This window comes from Uloborus diversus, chromosome 3 (assembly GCF_026930045.1).
Source record: "Uloborus diversus isolate 005 chromosome 3, Udiv.v.3.1, whole genome shotgun sequence".
NCBI lineage: Eukaryota > Metazoa > Arthropoda > Arachnida > Araneae > Uloboridae > Uloborus > Uloborus diversus.
The window spans coordinates 4,792,341-4,818,597 of NC_072733.1; the positions used below are offsets into that span (position 1 = coordinate 4,792,341).

Genomic DNA, 26,257 nt, shown 5'->3' on the forward strand with positions numbered 1-26,257 from the left:
GAAAGGCAGTCGATGAATTTCATGATAATAGAGAGATTCTGCAGTAAGATGAAAAATGCTAGTGGTGGTAAGTCGTATTTCTGTTATGATTTATTGCATGATTTAATTCATATACCGTACTTTAGTTGGATGACAAAAGTAATAATAGTAATAATCCTGATCTCTTTCATTCTATGATTAATTCATTGTTAATATGTATGGTTGAATAGATAATAATAATAATTACAATAATGATAATAATAATAAATAATGTATTATTCAAATGGTGTAGGTCTTTCTCCAACGCTGCAGGAGTGCATAAGTGAAGACGGTTTGCAAGCGGAAACCAAAGGTCAGCGCCACTTTAATAGATACACCAGTAAAAAAGGTTTTTGCAAACCGAAGCTGGGAACCAAAAATGTGTGAAAAAGAAATTGTGTCTAACAGAGAAGAAATCAACAGACACAAAGGTTAAAAAAAAAATGCAAAAAGTTGCGTCCATACAGTGCATCCTTCGGATGAGGATGATAAAGACTGGATTTGCATAGAGTGCTCTAAACCATACTCAGAATCCAAAAAACCAACGAAACGGCCTCAATGTCGTACTTTTGACAAATTCATTCCAGTTATCAAGGTTAAATCTACAAAAATAAGTCCATATGCGAAGAGAATAATTCAAAAACATGCCATCGCATTCCACCCATCTCTTCTCTTTAAACTATGTTAAAAATATTGAACGTTTTGGTACAACGTTTCCGTGTAATAAGTGACACATATACATAAAATTCATTTAAAATAATGAAATGCATATTACCCATCCAGATTACTATTGGGTTGAAGAACAACATAAATTAGCAAAGTTCCAAAAATCAAAAGATAACTTCCATAGTATATAGCATTTTCATAAAGAGCTGTTTTTAGTTTTCCTGTGATGGTAAAATCTCCAGCAGTTGAATAGGATTGCATCATGGGAAGAACTATCCTATAGTTGTAAAACATTAGTTAATACACAAAACTGAAAATGCATAAAAGTTCCATCTTCAAAAGCATGCCGAAAAGTACATATAAGATGCATCAGTGAATAAAACTATCTTTGAAACGTAAAATACATATTATGCACTTAGTAACAATTTAAAAAATAAATCTGAAAGTATAATGGAAAATTTAATGTACAAAATAATGTATATCAATTCACATAACAGAATGTTTTTCCAATCATCAACATTAAAATTTAGTTTTAATATAAAAAAATGTGTTTTTATACCAAAAAAAAATATTCTACACAATAAAAATACAATTTGCACATTGAATACATGCAGAGTTTTTGAAATGATTGATTACAAAAATAAATTACTTATGACTAGGAGCTTTTGGTTAAGTTCAGAGTAACATTTAACGTTAGAGGCAAAAATACAAAAAAAAAAAAAAAGAAAGAAAAATACTGATTAGTAAAATAGCACAAATATTTAAAACATGGGAAATATTTCATATTTTTCTCTTAATTATAAGTACAGGTTTGCCACAGAATTTAAAAAATGAAATTCCCTGACATTTCCAGGTTTTACAATCAATTTTAGAAAAAATTCCAGGATAATGAATGTCAACTTACATTATTTAATATTGATACAATATAATTTTTACTGTAAATAAATCTAATTTATTAACCAAATAAGGCTTTAAAACATTATCAAATAATTGTTATCAAAATTTGGGTTAAGTTAACCCAAACTTAAAATTTAATTACAAATGCTTTGAAAGACCAGATATTTCCAATTAATATTTTTGTTTTTAAATCCCTGTATTTGTGTTGTGCAAAAGCTTGTTTCCCCTTCAATGCAAACATTTTATTTTACTCAAAACTTTTTCCTAGCACTTATTTTTAACTCTTTTTCTTACTTTGCAACTTTTTACTATTACAAGATGATATGTGCTAAGGACCAATCTAGCATAACTGAGCATATTGTAAGAAATTTCATTTGATTTAAGTCTCCCTCCTTCCTTGCAGCATGAATAACAGTATTCCGTCAGTCCATAATGCTACAAGACTTTTCTTTCAAATTTTTGACCAACATGCCCTTCTTGATACTACACTCTAACAAGTGGTGTGACATCTCTTTAAAAAACATTGAAGTTTAAAAGAAAAATATGTTAAAATTAAAACATCAATGTTTCAACAAAAACCACGATGGATGTTTCCAAAACCTCAAGATTGCCACTATTCTGAATTGCAACATTAACATTGAAAAAGTTATCAGCATTGTGATGAGAAATTCGTAACGATTTTCTTCAGCAAGCAAGGATCCATAAAAATCATAGTTTATTCTGTTTTTAAAATAAAAATATATGCTAAATATTCTCTGCAATGATTATTTAATTTAAAATTTATAGTCTTAATACATAAGAATATAGAAGATTACTACACTATTCTTCTAAAATAGACTTTTAATTTTTAATTTAAAAAGATTTTTTTTTACAAATCCTTGCCTTTAAAAGCAAATGAAGAACTAAAAAATTAAATGCTCATTTTTTTTACAATTTAGTACAAGAAATATGTAATTGCTAATTAACTCAATAACAGTTAAAGTTTACAAAAATAAATAAATAAAGTCATTCTAATCCTGAATCAATTAAAATAATTTCCAACAATTGAAATAACGGAAAAGTTTAAACAATGTACAAGGACTGAAATATTAAGTATACTGAGCAATTTGCGGCAAAGTCACTTTCAATAATGGTAACTTCCAAAAGAACAAGTTTTAATCTATAAAAGATAATATTTTGAGACTCTTTAAATTTTTATGATCATTCATTTACTGAAAAAGAAAAAGAACTAGAATGAAGGCTATCAAAATAAGAGTAAGAACACATGTATTTCGCAGAAAATACTACTAAATTCCAGCTAATCATGGCTTGATTTTTTTTTCCAAAACAAGCAAAACAAAATGTAATGATATAAATCAGACCTTTACAATTTTCGTATGGATTTTTTTTCATAGCCTTATTACATTTAGTACTTAAAAATGAGCTTGAATTTTCTTCCTCTCATCTATCAAGAAAATTCACTTGTCTGGAATGCGACATTTACCGCACTTCCACATTTTTAAGGAAGTTTCAGCCATTCAGATGCAAAAACTGAGAAGGACATTTCCAGAAATTTCAATAATTTGTGACTTTCCCTGACAATTCCCTGACCATTTTAGGTGATTTTCATTTTCCCTGACATTTCCAGATTTTTCATATTTTTCAGGTGCGTGGCAGCCCCGTAAGAGTAACAAGAGTAAGATACTAAATAAAATCTAAAGTTTTTTTTGTATGAGTTAATATCATATGCAATATAACATGAGCATCCTTAAAGTACAGTCGACTCCTGCTACAACACGATTCGACTTATGCGAAATGGCTATAACACGATTTTTTTACGAGTAGACTTTTAGACCAAACGTGAATTCCTCGCCAGCAACACGAAAATATTTGGAAGGGAATCGCGGTGCGTAAGTATCGACTTTGTTACTGGCTACTAAAAATATTTTTTTCGAAATGGAGCTTCATCCTTTTAGCATCACTGACAGCGGAAGTTCCCACAGCATACTAGTCTGAACATCGCTTTGTTAGAGCATACAAATAACTCTACTCCTCATTTTCCATTTATTTTTTTCATTCTAAATGCGAAAGTTAATGAAATATAATGACACTTTCACCTAAGAGCGCTGTTTCATCTAAAGTAAAGTAGTAAGACAATTAGGTATGAGTGAATCTTCCATATGCACAATTAAAAATCAGGAAAAGTAAATAAATAAAAGCTAGTCGAGTAGTGTCTAAGCAAAACATAAAAATGATGAAAATAAAAGCTGCTCTAAAACAGGTGAACTAAAGAAACCAGGAAGAGAGGTGTTGCCTTAAGGAAACGTTATAATAGAACTAGCGAAGCAACTGTATAAGTGTCTAAAATAGTTGGGTACGTTTATAAAGGTTTTTACGCATACCCTTTTCCATAACGCGAAATTTCGACTTACACGAGGGGTCTTGGAACGCATCCCTCACGTAAGTCGGAACTCGACTGTATTACATCAAATAGAGTGCATGAAATAATTTCGAGGAAGCTATAGTTGATTATGTACTATAATTTGTACAGTAGTGAAAAGCATTTTTTAGTATTTTGCTGAGGTTCTCCCCCCCCTCCCTCCTTTTTTTTAACATATCAGTGCCACTCAACAATAGTACTTACAGTAATCAATCAAAATTCCTAATTACCATGTCAATGTTTGAGCTGTCCAGTAGACAACTCTCCATAAGCTTTGTAAAACACCAACAGGAACAAAGCTCCATGGCACAACACAATCATTTATTGGAACATATGCTAGAAAGAAAAATTACAGATAAGTATCATAAATATAATGCAACAAAAAGTTATTAAAGCCTAAATTTGTGAGACACTAGTCCCAAAATAAACTGCACACATCTGAGAGGTGTAAAGTAAAAACCTTTCATCAAAATCAAGAAAAATCAAGAATTTGAATAAATGCACTGCAATCTATGCACCAGTGCAACACTATGGTCAAAATGTAGGAGACAAAACTTGTTATCATATAAAATTTTCATTCAATGGATAGATAATTAATGTAAGGCCAAAACATAGATCCTGCATAAATATAGTTGTTTTTTGCTGACTTTCTTGGCTTCACTTGATTGCATTTTCATATATTTTCAAGCCTTTTTTATTAACTCTGTTGGATTTGAGTTAACTCTTTCCTTCCCAAGAATCAAAGTATTGTTTATAAGGAAAACTGCATTTGAGGGGCTATAGTAGAGTCATTGAGAAGTGTGGCAGAGAAATGTATGAAAACGCTTGAGAGAGTGTCAAGAATCGCTATCTGCTTCCAACATTTAAACACTTACTGGAGAGTGCCAATCACTTAATTATTGTAAAAGTTTAAATGGATTTTTCAGTGGTGTTAATTTACTTACTTTTCCAAATGCAAATATTATCTTCAATAGGAAAAGGGTGCTGTGGAAACAGAAATGCGGCCATTTTTTTCTACTTGATCATTGCACAACTTGCACTATTTTCATAGGTTTGTGGTAGTATGCAAGAACTGTGTGTGTGCAATTATACACAAAATCAAAATGTGATTTTTGTATCGTTTAGTATGTCCTATTTTTTCATACTTTGTGTAGTACAATGGAAAATATAAGTGTTACGGTGACTGCAGAGTGTTACTTCTTGATTGTATCCTGTAACCATAAAAATTTTTGATTTCTAAATAATGAATCCTACCGTGCAGAAATTCATGGTTGAGTTAAAACTGATTCACTGCAATATATGAGGTCCAACTGTATATGCCCTATGCTCAAAATTTTGTAACTAAGCTTTCTTGAAGTACTAATAAGGTGAACCTACCTTATTTTGTGACATACCTTACTCTGTGATACGAAACATTTATTTTACCACGGAGTTAGGTAGGTTGTGTACACTTAATTTGACATGTTCCTCATAGATGGCAGGGTGTTGTCCAAACACAGGCAAAGCTTTGGAGGTCTCCGGCAACTGGTTTATTGTGTAGCCATTTTGTCAGTTAGAAGAGAACAGTGTGCACGTGGTGTGACTCCTTGCAATAATTAATGTAAGTTTTTATGTGTAATCTCTTAAGAAAATTAATATTTCTTACACTAATATTTAAATTAATACTATAATGAATGTGGTATTTATATTAGTTTCTTGTTTTTGTGTGTAATAATCGTAACGGAGGCTTACAAAAACACAGTTATTTCTTATGAAATTTTGCTACTTTCAGACAGATGGCGCCTATTTACAGCAAGCTAGCCGGTGGGAAAAAAGAGAAAGGTGGGAACAAACGGAAGAAATACTTAAAGGAAACACTTCAACTCGCAGTGAGGAAGGTAGTGGATGGAAATTGGTTAGTGTACAAGTCTGCAAAAAATTTTTTCACCCCATGGAGCACCTTGAAAGACTACATAACACGCTGTGAAGGTGACAGTGACAGTGTGGATGTGAAAAAAGTGGGGAGACCGTTTGCTCTAGGCCCAGCAACTGAAACTTCGTTAGTGAAATTTGTCATTAATATGCTGGAGCTTGGGTTTGGTTTGACGGTCAGTCGAATCACACCGTTTTACCTTGCATCAATGCCGCAGGTGAATTTGGACCTACTCTACTGATCTTCAAAGGCGCTAGAATGATTGATGGTTTGAAAATTGGGGCGCTTCCAAATGTAACAGTTGCAGTGTCTCAGAGTGGCTTTATAAACTCAGAGTTATTTCTGATGTGGTTTCAAAAATTTGTCCAGGGGATTTCCTCAGCAAGGCCTGTGGTGCTATTAATGGATTCACATGCGAGTCACATAACTCCTGAAGTCATTGCAATGGCTTCAGAGAATGATATCATAATTGTAACATTTCCAAGCCACACAAGTCATTTGCTACAGCCTTTGGATGTAGCAGTATACCGGCCTTTGAAATTGGCTTGGCAGAAACACCTGAGGCAGTTTCAAGAAGGTAATCCGCTGAGAAGACCAGGAAGATTCGATTTCCATGGGATGTTCAGTTCCGCTTTTCTGGAAGCATTCAGCAGAGAAAATATCATTTCTGCATTCTGCAAGGCTGGTGTTTTCCCACTAAACAAGATGAAAATTCCTGATGAAGCCCTGACAACAAACGTGGATAACAGGTGTATGGATGAAAATTCCCTGTCAGTCAGCAATGCACCTGCTACAAAGGAAGGCATCGATGATGTGTTAAAACTACCTGATTTTACAGCACGTGCTCCAAAACCTGCAAGGAAGAGGCGTGATCCATCAGCTGCAGTTCATCTTCCAGGGGAGAAATCATGTGGTAATACTTCCACCGCCAGTACCAGTTCCAGTACTAGTGACACTACTAAATCCTGTGTCTGTGCCAGTACCAGCAGTTTGGTTAAAGCCAAAAAGAACACCAATAAGAGCAAAGGTGAAGCTGAAGATGAATGGTTATGCCCCAACTGTAATGAAAGTTACTACAAAGGACATAACAAGAGCCCATGGATCCAATGTTGATTTTGTTTAAATTGGTATCATGAAAGTTGCCAGGCAGTTGACTCAAAAAATCCACCAACAGTGTTCATGTGTAGTGTATGTGCACGTAATGAAGAAAATGACAGTGACAGTGATTAAGTCATTACCACGAAGTTAGGTACACTGACTCACGGAATAAGGTAGACTATCACGAATTTAGGTACATGTGATACTTTTTTGGAAAATAATTAAATTACATTATATTATCATGTATTAATTCTGTTTGATGGTTTAATAATTAAGAATAAAGTTTACTATGTCTATGGAAAAAATATCAAGTCAATAAATTCAGAAAAAATTATCGATTATACTGTTTGAATCCTTAGTATCACGAAATTGGGTAGGTTTACCCTATATTTTCTAATAACACACACTGAATTTCATAGTTTTATAGTGAATGCTTTTTGTTACAGTTTATTTAAAGCAAGTGCAGTTTAATTCAGGGCCTGTTGTGCACACTTGCTCCGAGTATTTAAGGCATACATACATAAATGCACAGAGATGAAAACAGGAAATAACATTCTCGGCATTTTCCATTTTTATCAGTAATCAGGCAAATAGGTCAGATTTTTTGCTCAACATAAATTCTAGATTAATATTATAAGATTTTAAGTTTCAAAATAAAAAACACTTTGCTTAAATTTTTTAGTTGAGATCTTTAAGATTGCTTAAGGTTTTGATAAGAAACAACAAACGCTGCCATTGATCTATTGCTCAAATACATCAGCATGATTGTAGATTCACAATAGGCTACAAAAAGGCTAAAGCAAAAATCTAAAATATACAAATAATTATGCTTTTCCAGGATAAAAAAAAAAGATAGGGAGTTTCCTGATTGTGTGCTTCATAAAGGGTACAGCAGCCTCTGTGATGTCCGAACACTCAATCCCCATGTCAAAATGCAGACTGGAAGACCATCATGTTGGGATTTTGATAAGAATTAATTGGAAAAGAGTCATGTTTGCCTGTTGAAAGAGCTAAAAATGTTATATTTGTCTGTACAAAAGGCGAGGGTAGATTCTATTTGCACATAAGGCGGATGTTAATAAGAATACTATGGCTGTTTGATTGAATTTTTGTAGATAAGTGTCGTGCATCAGCAAGTAAGAATGTTATGTTGGGTGGAGTTGGAAAGAGCATAATTTCATGAGAGCAAGTTTGATAGTGGGATTTATAATAGAAGTAAAAGCGCGAAAGTGAATGGACGTTTTTTGGCGATTGTCACATTGTACCTGCAATCTTGCATTTATGATAAAATGTTAGCATGCAAGGGGTTGCTGGTCCTTCTGGATACAGTAAATGAAAAAAATGAGTAAAAAGGTAGGTTCTGAAATCTCATTTTACTTTATCTTTACTCATTTATGGCTAATTGATAATGGTGAACTGATAAGTGGAATTAAGAATAAATTTTGTATTTTTAAAAAGTTCTACAAGTTTAGAAACTTATAAAAAGAAGAATAGTAATCCCTAATTGTTAAAGGAGAGAAATAACGTTTCATTTGACTGTTTTCACACCAGATGGCAGCACCACGCTCGTCATTTTTTAAGGAGTTTCGAGAATCTCTCCTTTGCTGTTGCTACAGGCTTTCGCAGCCAATAAGTTAGTTTCCCACCTGTTTTCAATCCCTCACAAGAGATATCATATTTTTAAGTGTACCTTTTGCCGTGTTCTTCTTAAGATGTATCACGTATGTGCTGTGCGGCTGGTGAGCTCCGGCTCAGGAAAAAAAAGAGGACGGAAAAAATGTAACTGATTCTTTTCTGCAAGATAAATGACTAATTTCCCATATGATATCCTCATAAGTTAGTCAAGAGATAATAAAGAATGCTATATAGCCCCCCGCGAATCGCTGGATGTACCGAGATGAATCTTTTACGGATCCCTTCAAAAAAAAAATGAAGGCACAAAAGCACAAGCAGGAGGGTGGAATAACAAGCGGGAAGGAATGCGCTCACTATGTCCCAGAATCGATGCCCTCCCCTGACTTACAAAAAAAATGGAAGTCCCACAAGCAAAAAGAAAGTATAAAGGTTCGAGGGAGCAAGGGCGCATAGGTGGGAGGGAGCTAACTTTAGCTCAGGATCTCCCCCCCCCCCTCTATCCCTGAATTACCTATCACATTCTGGTGCTATGAATTGGGAGCAAGGGTGCATAGGCAGGAGAGAGCTAACTTTAGCTCAGGATCCCCCCCCCCCTCCATACCTGAATTACCTCTCACATTCTGGTGCTATGAATTCAAAGTTAATTATCATAAAATATTAAATGTGGACTCCTTCAGTAAACTTCTACGGGTTGCCTTACATGCCTTGAATGTAAGAGACAAAAAACAAGGGCCACAGGTCCAAGGGCGCTCACCTTTGTTCAGGATCTAATCTCCCGTAACCCTCCAGCCTTACTTATAACATCCCAGGCGCTATGATTTCAATATATTATTTAATTGCAATAAAGTATTAACTGAGAACAACAGACACTTTTGCGGGTTGCTTCTGTTAGGCATAAATGCCTATTAGCAACAACAGTAAATAAATCCTATCTCATTACCTCAAAACAACAATAGCAAAAGAGTATGTTTTTCATTACTTACAATGCATTACCAATTATTCTGAATGACTGGGGTAAAAACGCTAATCAGAACTCATTTCCCGTTGGTCGAATCGACAGAATGTTTGGTTTCACTTTCGTCCACCTTTGCGGAGCTCCGAGTCCTCCTCGGAAAGCCGAGTGTCTGTTCACGTGACTCGGATATGTTAATGACCTTAGGGATATTTAACAGGGTTCCCACTCCTTTTTCAAAATCAAAACTAAGGACTTTCTAAGCACTTTCTAAGGACTTTTTCAAAAAAATTAAGGACCTAAACAATATTAATTAAAATCAATCAACACAAAATGCTATAGCTGTGTGGATGGTAAGACTCTAATTTAAATAAATTTTTAAGCACAAAATTCTTATAACAGGGAAAAATATCTTTCTCTTCAATTTCATGTTAAACGTTTTAATTACATACATATAAGGAATATATAAACCTCCCCTTCAGTTTGAAAATATCTCCTCTCCCCCCCAAAATAACACTTTAAATAGTTATTTTTGGGGGGTATTCATCATCATTAGATTACAAAACCAGACCCAAAAATCTTTATTACTTTTTAACTAAACCAAACATGCTTTCAGAACTAATAAAATTTGTGATCTGAACTTTCTTTTTCCTTGTCAATTCCTAACTGGCAGCAATTTTATGTTGAACACTGAATGTTTTACTATTAGAGTACAATATGCAGCAGAATTTTTTACGCAACAACTAGCAGGAAAAAAAGCACATTATACAGCCCATACACTAATGATATGCGAGATCAAAATAGGTCAATTCATAATCTTGCATTAAAAAAATACTTACATGGATGTCACTAAATGACAAAGTGTACCAAAATGATTAAATAAAAAGCAATTAATTAGCTCTTAGTACATAACTGACTTCCTGAATTATATATCCAGGTGCAAAAATTTAGAGCAGGATAACAGATGCCAAAATTTTTAAATCAAATATTTTTGTTAAAATAGTCCAAGAGGGAGATTCCTGTCCAAGAAAGATCATTTTTCATGATGAACTATTTAGATAAGCGTAATACTTACACATTACGTCAAAACAATACCAAAATAAATAAATAAATGAACTTGAGACCTTGATATGAAAGTACTTATGGAAGTCCAATGGAAAAGAGAAATACACATTATAAAAATGATTCAACAAAAATTAATTTATTCAACATTTAGCACGTTAAAAGCAGGCACACAGTTTTCACAGATGGAGAACAGATAATTATGACTGTCAATCAATAAAAACTAAACCATTTAGTTTTATTAAAAGTCCCTAATGGCGAATAATGGTAAAACAATACTTAAATATCAAATTGCAGTAATTTTTATCTATTTGAGTAGAACGTTGAGTTATAAAAAAAAAATTATTTTTATAGCACAGAGTCTATAAGGACAATTTTACCAAACAACATTCAAACAATTCTTATTAACAGCTCATGTATATAACTATAAATTACTATTTCAGTTTTAAAAACATTTAAAATTTTATAGGAGGTTTAATGGAGATATACATCCATTAAAATTGAAATAACAGCATGGTGATTGAATGTTTTTGTTTAGAATTTTTTAAAAAGAAAAAAAAAGGATAAGTTAAGAAACAAAACACTCAATAACTTTTGCATTTATGATAAACATTTTAATATTTACTTTAAAAAAATAATGTTGAAGCAAAACAATTTATTTTAAGCTATTGGCTTTTCTTTTCTTTAACTCTTATTTAGTTACTTTTTGGTACTTAATATGTTATGGCACTTAGTTTTAAAAATTCAATTAAAAAAATGAAAGTTCCTGTATTTTTCAGGATCTTAGGAAATTTTCAAAATTTCCCCAGATTTTACTTTCTTTTTTTTTTTTTTTGTTGATTTTTGAATTTCTTGTATTTTTAGGTTTCCCTGTAACATGGTAACCCTGGTTACACACATTTCTTTAAATCTTCACATTTTTTATCAATATTATCTTCTAAAGATTTAATTTCTAAAGTCCTGTCAGCTATTTGCTTTCTTAATGCATTTGCTTTGAGAAAGAGAGATATATCTTTCTTTCTCTCGCCTTCATCAGCAAGAGAATCAGAAGAGTGAGCCATATTTTTAATATCTTCCTCTAAGCAATTCTTTTTAGCTTGGAGAAAATCAATTTCCTCCACATTATTTGATTGCTTTTCAATCTTCTCCCTCTTCTGACAGTCTAGGTAATCAACATATTTTTGTCGTGCACATTGTACAGATCCTCGCATTTCCTTAGTTATTGGAATGGCGAGTACATCCCCAGCATCCTTTATAGCTTGAATTATGGTTCTTTGTGCAATATAGCTACTTTCTTTTAAGTTTTCAATTTCAATAGCTTTATTAATTGAAAATCCTCTTTCGACTGTGGCCTGGCCATGGGATAAAATCATTATCCTTTTCACAACACCCCAAAGCTTTCCATACTTTACTTTATCCACAGAAAAGTGGTGATACAAAAATGTATCAAGTCTTTGCTCCTTGTGGTCAAAGGTTCTGAAAGCAGAGGAGGATGCTTTAACCACCTTGTCCAAAAACTCCTTATATTGGAGCATTATTTCATCACCTTCTTTGGGCAACATAAGATTATTATCCGAGAGGTATGATAATATACCTTTGAAGGCCTTCGAGCAAGCAATGGGTTTACTTAGCATTTTTTGGGGATTTAATGAAGAGGCATTTCTAACCACAGCATACAAAATGGGACATTTTTCCATCAATGTCTCCAACATTTTTAAAATAAATCGCTGCGAGTCCCTTTTGATGTTCAGCACATCTTTATCTGACACTTCCTTCTTACATTGTTTTTTTTTCAGTATTTCATCCCCAACAAAACCGAGGGACACTTTATCCGCAGAGTTGAAATTAGCTGAATCTGCAAAGTCAAAACTGCAGAGTGTAGATACTGAATTGATATTCTTGCAATCTGGTTTCAACACTTTAAAGTGATCCAATACATTCTTGATGAGATCAAATAAATCTGCAGCTAAAAATGGTACCAGGGGTTTATCACTTTGATACAATATTAAAAATGGCTGGAGCATTTTAGCCAGAGAGAGGAAAAAGTTTAACTTTACAGTGAATAGCTGATCTTTAGTGGCTTGAGCAATCACAAAAAAGGATTTGCATGTTACTTTGGGCAGGGTTTTGGACTCCACTTTAGAGATGTATGTGTACATCTCCCCAAATTTCTAGAGCTCTTTCAGCACATGGCACATTCTCCAGCCATCTGTGGTAGCAGAATTTTAAAGGGAATTTCCCAGAAGAACTCAAATTTATTAGATCTTCCCTTCTGACTGGAGCATCTTTGTAAAGCCAGTACAAACAAGACAATATACCTTGGATATCCCAAGCTGAGGCCTTTTCGCCATGTTTGAAGGAGTTATATAAAATATGCAGCCCACAACTTCCAATGCATAAAATCTGGAAATTATGCTGGGTTTTCAAGTCTTTCTGCAGCAACTCATAAAACTTCCAATTCACGAATGGTCCATCCATCGACACTTGGAACAGTTTTGTAAGGTTTAATTTTTCAGCTGCACTATAAAATGCCCCCAAGATTTTATGGGCTTCAGCATGCCCAAGAAAAACAGATGTTAAATATCTGGTTTTCACTTCTAGATCACCATCACGCCAAAATCTAACATGAATGTCCATTTGTTTACTTTGAGTAGCCTTGTTTAATGACTCATCAAAGAGAAGGCTATACACTTCCACTTCACTTAGCACATTTAATAAGTTAAGTTTGAAGTAAGGTGCAAGTCCAAAGCAGCAAACATAAGAACATTTTGTTGCCCCAAGAGATAACTTTTGTGCAATTGCACTGTCGGGAAACATTGCAGCAAATAATTGGCTAGAGCCTTCGCATGAATTGTAGGATAAATGGCTCTGTATACATTTCAAAGCCCAAACTATCTCTGCATCTAAAACATTATTCTTTGACACATATGATACAATAGTAGACACATTTGAACCAGCTGTCAAGGTTGTAACTGTAGCGTTTGAAGCTACAGCATATACTTCTTGAGATGATACCTCATCTTGAGTTTGAGGCTGTTTCGAAAAGTGGCTTGTTAGCCCAAGAGATTTTTGCTTGTTGGATATCAAATCTTTGTGCCTCCGTCCTAAAATTAAAACCATACATAAGATTTTGTTTTAAAGTAGTTTACGGAAGAAACATTTCTGAAATTAACCTTATATAATAACTAAATAATCTAAAAGTATAATACAGTCGAAATCCCACTATAGCAGAGTTCTATGCGTCCCATTTTTCAAAAAAAAAATCCTAACTTAAAACTTCCATAACGAATGTCTTTTATTCCCAGACAGTTCTATTAGTAACTAGGATGATAATAAGTAAGTAATATTATTAGTATCAACTAGTGTACCTATCCTTTTTTTATTTAACTACAAAGAATGGAAGAAATATATTAGATTTTAAGTACAATTCGTTGACTTTTTTTGCCAACTATTGTAAACAAAATCGATAACATGTTTCCAAAGATCATCTCCCAGTTTTGACCTCCCAACGGTCCTGTTAGTTTTTCTTAATGTGTGTACATATTAAATATACCATATGTCAGAGGGAAAATTTTTAAAAGTGCTCTCTCTGCCCCTTCCCATTTTTATCGAAAAAAAAACTATTTTCAAGTTGTGCACTTGCTGTTCTTGGAACTTCAACTTTCGGGAGAGAGTTCTGAACCCTCTACTTTTCCTTACGTCAATAAAAATAGAATGCAATCGCGTTTTTAAGACTACAATTTCGAAACATTTTTGAAGAATCCCCATCCCTCTTTCACTAAATTCATCGAAGATCAACTGAAATTGCGCTAATGGTGGGTGGACAGTCCCTTAAAGGATCACCCCCATCGCCTCTCCCTTGCATTTTGTTATTAAGGCTAAAACAGTTGTTTACACTGAAAACTTTAAGCGCACCAATTACCTTTATTGCAATAATAAATCCCAGCACCTTGGTCTACGTTTTTTTTTTTGGCTGAAGCGAAGGGGAGGGGGGGGGGGGGGGGGCGGAGGAACCATACATTAACATCCTAGGTGTCACCTGTTCTGGGAACTTCACAATAAAATCACATTATGTCCTACATTAGTTCATTTAAATTATTTTTTGCTTCCAGTAGCAATGCTGTTCCAGTAGTTTTGCTGAATGTTCAAAATTAAACACGATGTGGATAGCAAACAAAAATGTGATTTTTCCTCTATATGAATTTATTTGGCATTGTGGAGGGGGGGGGGCCTGGTGGTAGGGGCGCCGAAATTGGTAAAAAAGTGCCCCTTCCTGAGCTGAATCCTGGATCCGCGCCTGAGCAAATTAAAATAATTATTGCATTTTAGACTGAAAAGTTGTATCTTTATAAATTACTCACACAGATTTAGAACAATAACAAAATACATTTTTACTGATAAAAAAATATTTACTTACCATTCATGTGAGCTTTTAATGCACTCTCTCCCATGCTTCCAATATCAAAGTCTTTAAAGCATGTTTTACATTTTGCCTTGTGGCGATTACTGGATGCCTCTAGCCATTCCATATACGCAGTATCTTGTATCCATAAGCTGTTAAACACACACTTTCCAGGCATTTTAATAATATTGGAAATGAAATGAACAATTAGGATTTCCTTATAAAAGATTTCCACCGTTTAAACCATTAAAGGGATTCTCAGCATAATAAGTGATAATAGTTTCATTGAACTTGAGACAAAAGAATCTGTTATCATACTTCCTGGGTACAGAATGAGAAACAGAGATAAGGTGGCAAACTACCAAACAGCCATTGCCATCCGTTATAGTCAACACTTCTCAAATCCAAACCAGTATTTCCCCTCTACGATCCAAACGCACGCTGTGCACTGGCTGGATTGTTACAGAATTTCCAGTCTAACAAGGGTAGAAATGAAGATACTGTCCCCCCTCTTCCCCCCACACGTTCTTTGTCTACACTCGGAAACTCTAGCCTCGCAGAGGGTCCCAATGTAGGCGAAAGGAAGAGCTGTGAGGAAAAAACTTTCATCATCACTGACAATTAAAATTTGTTAAATTGCGAACAGAAGTGGAAAATAAGGACCTGGAAGGAAAACTAAGGACCTTTAACCAAAAATAAGGACTTTTAAGGGCCCTTATTTTTCAAAAACAAAACTAAGGAGTTTCTAAGGACTTTTAAGGACCGTGGGAACCCTGTTTAAACTGCTTGCGGTTTATGTTCTTTCTCTTTGATTACCTCTCTTCATCATAAGCAGTTTGCTTTGTCGGCATTCGAACTTGCTTGTTCGTGCCACTTGCCCCTGTTCAAAATCATGAGCTTGTATTAGCTTATTTCCCAATGGGTTTAAAGTTTTACATTGAAGCTTTAGTCGATAGTCATGCGTTTAGATTTCATCATCTCTGTATTAGTCATCTTGTACATTAATAGCACATAGCACGTGGTGTGCCATAGTTTGTTGCTAAATGTGAGATGGAATTAATTATTACGTTTTTAGTATGTTGTATCATCAACAGACTGTTTTAGCTACATACCTTGTTGTTTAATAAACATCGTTCAAGTTTGATATAGTATATTAGCAGGGGCATGCTAAGAGTTTTAGCGGCCCTCTGCGAAATTTGTTTTAAGAGTTGGTAAATAATCATTTTTGGTATTTATTTATTCTCTCCTAAAACATAACCCGCACTGTAGTGTGTCATCTAGCCAATGGCGAATCATGCGATTTTGAGGCCCCAGGCGCATTCTGATCCGGAGGCCCTCTAATTGACACAACAAAAACAACATTGTTAATAAAGTTTACTGATATTAACAATGCAAAAAATCATAACTTTTTTATTTTTTGAATCAACAAGCTCGGGAGTGGGGAAGGAGGTGGTTGTATTTAAAAGGAGAAAAATGACTTTTCCGACAAAAAAAAAACTTTACAATGAAAAATTTTGTCTTCTCTATTTTTTCCTAATTTAGTTAGTGCAGGAAGAGAGATCCGACCCCGATTTCTGGCATCTAGCAAAATCCCAGCATTATCCAGTTTTCCAATGCGCGTAATTCGGTGGCGCAACCAGAGAGACTTTTTTTTTTGGGGGGGGGGGGGGTTATCCCCACACAATTTTTAAAACTTGTAGTTAAACTTGTTATGTTTGAAACTTGTGTTAAAAACACAATTTTAGACTTTCTTTGCGGATGTTAGGGGGCCAATGGTGTAAGGTCTCAGCGGAAAGTTGTTGAAATTGACGCCTTAAAAATGCAATCATAGGCCATATTTATTGATGTTAGGGTAAGGGATGGAGCTCAGGGACTGCCTCCAATCGATTTTTTTTAAAAAAGTAAATCAAAATTACTCCTTCTCCCTTTCCAATTTTCGAAACTGAAGTTTCAAAAACACAATTATAGACGAAGGTTACGGGATAAACAATTTTACAGAAATAAGGTGCTAGAACCTCTGCCCCTGGAAATTTGTTTCAAAATTATGGTCCCAAAAACTTAAGCATTTATATTCAAGGGCTATTCCACTTAAACTCTTTCTAAGTGTAGTTTTGAAAACTTATTTTTTTATGATATTAGAGGAAGGTGGTTCAGGTACCATTGCTTGAATATGTTCTGAAATTCAAGTCTAAAAAACGCAATTGACCATATTTTGTAACATTAGAGACAGTAATTTTTCAAACTGTAAGTTCCAAAAACAGTTTAAAAAATTTTCGATGTTGTTAGGTGTTAGGGGGCTTTCCCCTGGAACTTTTGTGAAATTGAAGATCTTCAAAAACGAAATTTCAGATGCTTGCTTTTCTCTCCATAATGCTTTCAAAGCGTGTGTGTGTGAGAAGGGGGAGGGGCTTCAGAGAAGTGGCAATTTTAAAACTATAGAGGAGAAGATAAGAACAAAATAGGATGGGGGAGGGCACAAGAATAGTCAGCTATACTGTTGAAGACTTCTTTTAAAGAGAAATTTAGATTTTTTCCTATCATTATTTTTTTTCTTTTACAATCACTGCGTTTTCTCAAGACGCGTTCTTTTCTTCGCATCAATAATAACGAATAGTTTTTAAAAAATTTCAACTAAAATTTTAGGAGCTCAAAGTACTTTTGGTTGTCAATACGTTCTAGTATTTGTATGAATTTGAGTTCATTAACTTTTGTGAAGCATGCATGCAAAGTCGCAAGAAAAACACAGTGGAGAAACTTTTTTCCTGGATTTTAGAATACCATAAATTCTGAACAAAATGATTCAAAAGCTCTTATTTTGTAATTCTATTGTCAGTATACATGCTTTTAATAGGTTATAGTTGCAGAGCATAAATATTGATTTTCTAAAAGACATTGTAATGCTCTACATTGTAAAGCACTTTCAGGGATAGAAGTGACATTTGCCAACAAAAATATAGGAAAATATAGGAATTTTCTGAAAAAAATATAGGAATTGGATAGAAAATATAGGAATTTTCTGAAAAAAATATAGGAAATCGATGGAAAATATAGGAATTTTTTGCAAACAATATAGGAATTTTTCGAAATAATATAGGAACATTTTGAAAATAAAAAAAAGAGGACATACAGGAATTTTTATAACAAGGCAGGCCAGTAGGACATTTTTTTTTTAATGCAATACAGTCGAACCTGTCTATCTCGAATTTTACGGCACATAAGAAAAATTCGAGATATGGAGGCTTCGAGATACAGAAGTTTTGAAAAAAGTTCTAAAAATAAGTAATTGGAGCAATGACTCGAAAGTAAAACTTTGGGAGCAATTTTACTAATCAACAATGTCCCCTTCCTCTCAGTTTCAGAATGGATTTAATTGCTGGAAAACTTGCTTTTTGTACATAAAGTTTTAATTCTGGAGGATTATGTGACTGCTAATATTAAGAAAAGTGCTTTCTGTCTCCAAATTCCAGTCAATAAAGATTGTTGTGGATGGAATTCAAGAAAGACACTTAAGTCGAAATTCGAGTTATGCAGGTTTTCAGAAAATTTCATTCAAGACAAACATGGGGGAAAACATTGAATTAATACTTTATGTGCAGGGAAAATGAAAAACTTCGACACAGAGAGGTTTTCGAGATAGGCAGGTTTGAGATAAACAGGTTCGACTGCACTACTATTTGATTAAAAACATGTAATAACACTACCTGACATAAGTGCAATACATACGCATAAATAAGTCTAAAAATACAATTCTGCTTTGTTCTTAGAATTTTAAGCACTTAAGCATCTTGTCCGATTCCATCCCGTGAATGACCAAATATGGCGACTATGTTTCACACGTAGCTGCTGGTCCAATAGCTTTCTGGTTGGAAAAAAAATGATAGCTCCAGATTTACCCTATTATGTTGTTTGTATATTTATTTTGTGAATGAGCTGCTTTTGAATGTGGAATTTTGTGAATGGGGCCGCAAAGAGGACCCAATTTGTGTCTGGAACGACCCCAAAGTGTGCATGTCTTTCCGACTTCCTCAATTCTTTTAAAATCGAGAACAGCTTTGCGTATTCTTTTTTGAAAACTTGGCTGTGCGGCCTCTTTGGAGGCATTATTATTAAAATGAACGTTTAGTTGATACGCGAACTGCAGCACCTACATTCCACACAATTAAAACCAAAACAATCGAAGTTGAGATGAGCTATCCTGCAAGTAGCAATAATTGCAACCGTAGCCAAACGCAAAGTTCCGAAAAAAGAAAAAAATCGTGCGTGTGGAGACCTGAAACGGTAAGTGGCCGGAGAGCCCTTCCTAGAATGACATCATCAAAACCTACACAGCCCATGCGCCCATCATGATCGCCCAAGTTCATTGACGCCGAGTTCGAAAGTGAAGTTTTGAGGACTTGCGCAGGAGCTTCATGGGCTCAGAATTGAGCTGCAGAGACGAGCTAAAGTCAAACGCTGCTCCACTCAGGAAGAAACACGGTACAGGGCACTCAACACATTTTAGCTTTAGAAAAGGAAGGAGACCATTTTCAATTAAAAAGAGGACTAAAGAGGACCAGTTAGGAATAAAAAGATGACCTTGGGAGGACCATTCATTTGATTTCAAGGAAGCACCAAAAGGCAAATTAGCTGCCTGCTGCTAAATCCATGAAGATAATTTGTTAATTAACCATAATACTGAGATTTTTAATGATACAATTCCTTTATCTTCTGCACAACTGTTCTTTTTATCCATTGAATAATAATATTATTTACACAAACATTTGGATGGGGGGGGGGGGGTTGCTGGTAGTCCTACAGAAGGACAGATGAAGCTATGCTTCATCTTTCCTTAGTTTAAAATTATTTTTGTGTTTTTCTGTCTTGTAATGCTTCTTAATAGCAATACAGTATGCGATTTTCCTAAAAATGTCTGAAATGCTAAATCACAAAGGGAAGCAGATCACATGAGGCTTAATTTTGCAATTTTCATATTCAAAGTATATTTTCAAGAATCATAAAGCTTACATTAAAAAATTACTCCATGATTGCAGGGCCATGAGTGCTTTGAACTTTTATGGGGGGGGGGAACAAATCCCCCCTAGCAGGCATCATGCCGCCTGCCTTGTCTAGTGGTCAGAGAAGTCTGACTGCGACAGGAAGGTCCGGGTTCGAATCCCGGCTCGGGCATGGACGTACTTTCTTTTGTCCTTTCTTTGTGTGAATCTAATGTTATGCTGTGAATAATTGCCTACCCTATAAACTGGTCCTTATGACATGTGTGTACTGTGGAAGTCGGACTTCACACCAAATGACAGTGCGGTTGGAAAAATGAAGCAGCGCACCCCAAATTGCCAGCCTAGCTGGCACATGAGAACAACAGCAGGCATCATGACAATGAAATGATGTACACAAATTCAACTTGATGAAATTACATACTTCAACTTTGTTTCATATACAAATGCTACTTTAAAATGCTAAGTACTCAATTATTTAAATTTAATATCCCCCCCCACACAAAAAAACAGTAATAAACGAAAATAAGCAAAGAATAATCAAAATTAAGTTTGAAAAACTAAATAAACTCGAATTAAACACAAAAATTATTATTTTTTTAGTTATTTAAATAAAAATTCAAACGTATCATGTCAAAATAACTTCTGTCATAAATATAAAAATATTTATAAGATGCAAAACTATTGAAAGCTCACAGAAGCATATTTTCACGAACCAAGTTCAATGTTGGCATGTTTCCCATAAAACATTTATTTTCTACTAAATTAAACATAAAACATGCTAATCAAAGGTGGCATATGGGAAAATAACATTCGATTGGGAAAAATATTTCAACATTTACATGATTCAAAAAGATTGAAATTTCAAACACAAAAAGCAATTTTCCATGAAGTCCGAGTAAGTTCAATGTTACCGTGGTTTCCACAATAATTCCTTCGTTAATTATTGAAATTAAATGAAAAATAAGCTAATCTAAAGTAGCATATGTCAAAATAACTTCCAATTGTGGAACACATCAAAATATTTATAAGATGCAAAAGGATTGAAATTTCAAACGCGAGAAGCATTTTTCCGCTAAATCCGAGTAAGTTCAATGTTGCCATAGTTTCCAAAATAATTCCTTCATTAATTATTGAAATTAAACGAAAAATAAACTAAACTAAGGTAGCATATGTTAAAATAACTTCCAATTGTGGAACACATCAAAATATTTACAAGATGCAAAAGGATTGAAATTTCAAACGCGAGAAGCATTTTTCCGCTAAATCCGAGTAAGTTCAATGTTGCCATGGTTTCAAAAATAATTCCTTCATTAATTATTGAAATTAAAGGAAAAATAAGCTAAGCTGAGGTCATGTCAAAATCACTTTGGATTGTAAAAAGCATCAAAATATTAACAAGATGCAAAAGGATTGAAATTTCAAACGCGAGAAGCAATTTTCTGCGAAGTCCGAATAAGATCAATGTTACCATGGTTTCCGAAGTAATTCCTTCGTCAATTATTGAAATTAAACGAAAAATTCGCTAAACTAACGTAGCATATGTCAAAATAACTTCCAATTGTGAAACACATCAAAATATTTACAAGATGCAAAAGGATTGAAATTTCAAACGCGAGAAGCATTTTTCCGCGAAATCCGAGTAAGTTCAATGTTGCCATGGGTTAAAAATATTTCCTTCGTTAATTATTGAAATTAAATGAAAAATAAGCTAATCTATAGCAGCATATGTCAAAATAACTTCCAATTGTCAAAAACATCAAAATGTTTACAAGATGCAAAAGGATTGAAATTTCAAACGCGAGAAGCAATTTTCCGCGAAGTCCGAATAAGCTCAATGTTACCGTGGTTTCTAAAATAATTCCTTCGTTAATTATTGAAATTAAACGAAAAATACGCTAAACTAACGTAGCATATGTCAAAATAACTTTCAATTGTGAAACACATTAAAATATTTACAAGATGCAAAAGGATTGAAATTTCAAACGCGAGAAGCATTTTTCCGCGAAATCCGAGTAAGTACAATGTTGCCATGGCTTCCAAAATAATTCCTCCGTTAATTATTGAAATTAAATGAAAAATAAGCTAATCTTTATCAGCATATGTCAAAATAACTTCCAATTGTCAAAAACATCAAAATGTTCACAAGATGCAAAAGGATTGAAATTTCAAACGCGAGATGTAATTTTCCGCGAAGTACAAATAAGTTCAATGTTGTCATGGTTTCCAAATTTTTCCCTTCTTTAATTACCAAAATTAAACGAAAAATAAACTAAACTAAGGTAGCATATGTTAAAATAACTTCCAATTGTGGAACACATCAAAATATTTACAAGATGCAAAAGGATTGAAATTTCAAACGCGAGAAGCATTTTTCCGCGAAATCCGAGTAAGTTCAATGTTGCCATAGTTTCCAAAATAATTCCTTCGTTAATTATTGAAATTAAACGAAAAATAAGCTAAGCTAAGGTCATGTCAAAATCACTTTGGATTGTAAAAACATCAAAATATTAACAAGATGCAAAGGGATTGAAACCTTAAACACGAAAGCAATTTTTCGCGATAAATCAAACCGAATATATATATGTTCAGAAAATTGCACTATTGAAACACAATCCAATGATTTTTGAAAGAATTCAAGCAATAAAGAAACTTTTCATACATTTTCAATTTTTTCAAGCACTAGAAAAAAAAAAAAAAAAGACCTTTTTTTTCCAATAACCTTTCAAGGTTTTTTTAATGGGCGTACGAACTTGGTTTAACACGCGCTGCGGCGGCGTGTTTGGGTGTACAGTAACTTTTAACGAAATCAAGCAATAAAGAAACTTTTCATACATTTTCAATTTTTTCAAGCACTAGGAAAAAAAAAAAAGACCTTTTTTTTCCAATAACCTTTCAAGGTTTTTTTAATGGGCGTACGAACTTGGTTTAACACGCGCTGCGGCGGCGTGTTTGGGTGTACAGTAACTTTTAACCAAATGAAAAAACTTTTAAAATGTGATATTTAAGTAAAAACTATGTAAAAGCGGACTAATCAGACTGAAATGTTAAAAAGCGGTCTAAAGCGGACTTTACCATAAAAAACGAATTTTGGCGGGAAAGCGGACCATTTGGGAGCCCTGCTTAGATAAAATGGCGTCTGCGCGTCGATCGCGGAAATGCAGTAGCAAAAAGTCGGGGGAAAAGTAAAAAAAAAAAAGAAAAAGGAAGCGGAAACTGAAAATATAGGAAAATATAGGAATTATAGGAAAATAGGAACCTTTTTCAGAAATATAGGAAAATATAGGAATATAGGAACGTTGCGATGCCTGCACTTTGGATGCCAAAATGGCTGTCAAAATCGTTCACATAAAAAATTCTTTTTAATGCGCTGCAGCTCAAGTTTGTCCATGTATCTTCTCTTTGTTGGTACCATTAGAAAGAAGATATTTTTTCACACAGAAATATTTTATTCTCTTGTGATATTTTAGCGGCGCCTTAACTTCAAAATATTTTAGCGGCCCTGTGCGGCCGCACAGTTTGCCACCCCCTAAGCACGGCCCTGTGTCTTAGTCTTTTTTCAGAACTCACTCAAATATTAAAGGAAATATTGAGGAAATATTATTAGATTAGAAATTCTCCTCAACAGCTCGAAACTTAAAAAAACCAAGGCACACAAGCATAAACAGGAGGGCGCAGAAACAAACAGTCCAGAAGGCACTCCTCCCTGTTTCAGCACTAGCCGCTGCCCCCCCCCCCTGACTTACCAAAAAAAGAAAGAAAAAAAGGTGCAACAAAAAAAAAGGTGTTCAGGCTGGAGGAGGAATCGGCCCACAGGCCAATGGGCCAGTCTGCCCCTGACCTCCATCATTTATTTTTTGCCTCAGAAATAATAGCATTGATAAGGTCTGTCACGGAGGTGAGGAATTTTGAATTAATATACGCCAAATGGATACATTTTTCAGGGAAATATTTTTTTTCTTTGTTGCTACAACCTGCACATATTAAGCATATGAAAACATGTCCACTTCTTTTTTACTTCCGTTTACAAAAAAGGAAGAATTGTATTCACAAAAAACTTTTCACTCAAAAATCGGCTTTAATTTTTATTTTGCTCACCCCTGAATGAATGGTGGTTTTTTTTCCCGACTCGACCACACGTGGAATATGCCTAGGAACGTACAGACACCCGAAATATCCATTTTGACGACTTCCGAGATAATTACAATGAGTTTTCTCAAGACGTCTGTATGTACGTATGTATGTGTGTATGTATCTCATATAACTCAAAAACTGTATGTCCTAGAAAGTTGAAATTTGGTATGTTGACTCCTAGTGGGGTCTAGTTGTGCACCTTCCCTTTTGGTTGCATTGGGATGTTCTTAGGGGGCTTTTGTCCCTTTTTGGAGGGAAATCATTGTTAATTTCAATGTAAACTCAAGTGGTATTATAATCAGACAGACACTTGGCGATATATCGCCAGTCTTTTGGTTGCCAAGTTTTGTCGCCAACTTGGCTTCAAATTTGGCGATTTTTTTTTAAAATCTGGTTTCGATTTAGCCACTGTTGGTGATATTTAGAGAGTAAACTATTGAATCACATTAAAATTGCCAATAATGGGAAAATGACATTAAATTGGAGTAAAAGGAAGTCATTTCATGCACACATTAGCTTGTTTACATTAATTTACATCCCTGAAATTCAAGTTCATGGAGGTGAGAATTTACAATAACCACTTTGTTTTTCTTGTGAAAGAAATAATAAATAAACATATATATCGCCGCCTTAGAGCAATAGTAAGATATCTTAGTGTTATTTCTGGGATTAGATATCTTACTGTTGCTCTGAGACGACAATATACTTTTAATTAAACAAGTTATTAAGCACTATAAACAGTCACACCAGGTGTGCGACATGCCACGTAGGTGAGAATTCACATGTTATGAACTAAAAATATAATAAATATTATTATTACAAATTGTTGGCAGGTTTAAATAGATACACTTTTGATGAAATTAAAAAGCATTGAAAAGTTACCCTTTTTGGAGAATGACCCATATGCGAGAGGATTAATTTGTGAAAATTAGCAAGAACCCTCATTTTGTTTGCTATGAAAGTATGAAAGATGTCAATGGTACCTGAAAGTTCTGTAAAACTTGGGCTGCTTGAATTCAAACCTTCCGTTGAATTACTTGTTTCTGTTGAGTTTGACAACGTTACAGGTACAACTGGAAGGACTGTGGGTGATAGAGCACTGTCTCGCAAGCACTGTCGATAAGCAGTCTAGGGAATTTCAATGGAAAAATTAAAGGTATGAAACTAGAGGATAACTAATTTATTCTTAACTTAAAATGGTAAAATTAAATCTTAGGTATTTAAATAAAAACTAAATTTTAGATGTTTATGAAGTCAACTTTTTGGGAACTACTTACAGATGACACATCCAGAGGCAAGATGAAAATGATGATGAAAGCAAAGTACCATGCAATGAAAACATTCACAGTAACTAATATATGGTGTTTCCTGCAATTTCCATATTTTTGTAGAAGGTAGAAAACAGCAAGGAAAGTTACAACAATTTCAATAACAAAAGGTCCAATGATCATATTCAATTCAATGAGGGCATACACTCAGCATCGTAACTCGATATGCTGCACTGAAGAGGAAAGGGAAAAAAAACATGTTCATTGGTTAAGTTCAAATATCAATCACAAAATCTTGATTAAGAAGTCTAGAAATACATTTCTTTATAACCATTTAGACAGAAAAAGATCTCATTAAAAAAAAAAAATCAATAAGCAAATTTTGGACTTGACACATAAAAAGAAAACTGTATACTCATTTTAAGCATAAAAATATTTTAGAATATTCAAAATGCAAATATGATTTGACCTTAAATGAGCTTTTAATATTTATTTGCTTATCACAAGGGTTTGTTGATTTAAACAGTTTGATTTAAATCAAATGATTTTTTTTAAATCAGTTATTTAAATCAATTGATTTGAATCAAGTGATTTTTTTTAAATCAGTTATTTAAATCAATTGATTTGAATCAAGTGATTTTTTTAACAAAATCATTAATTAAAATCAGTCATTTTACTTTTATAAATAAATTTTGCATTTTTGGAATGTGTTATTTAACTACTCTGCATTATACAATCTTAACTTCAACAGGTTGCACTCCAGAGTCCCCCGTACCACTACTATTTGTGGCTTAACGAGTTGG

General features: G+C 33.9%; 1 protein-coding gene across 1 annotated transcript in view; it reads right to left on the minus strand.

Moving 5' to 3' along the window:
* Positions 1-26,257, minus strand: part of LOC129219434 (G-protein coupled receptor-associated protein LMBRD2-like) — a 79,647-nt gene that overhangs the window by 39,482 nt on the left and 13,908 nt on the right. Inside the window, exons 2-5 of the mRNA XM_054853831.1 lie at positions 25,464-25,687; positions 25,170-25,314; positions 4,231-4,336; positions 794-961 (exon numbers count right to left, since the gene is read on the minus strand). Coding sequence (XP_054709806.1) covers positions 794-961; positions 4,231-4,336; positions 25,170-25,314; positions 25,464-25,637 — 593 coding nt within the window. The 5' untranslated portion in view covers positions 25,638-25,687. The remainder of the gene's footprint in view (positions 1-793; positions 962-4,230; positions 4,337-25,169; positions 25,315-25,463; positions 25,688-26,257) is intronic.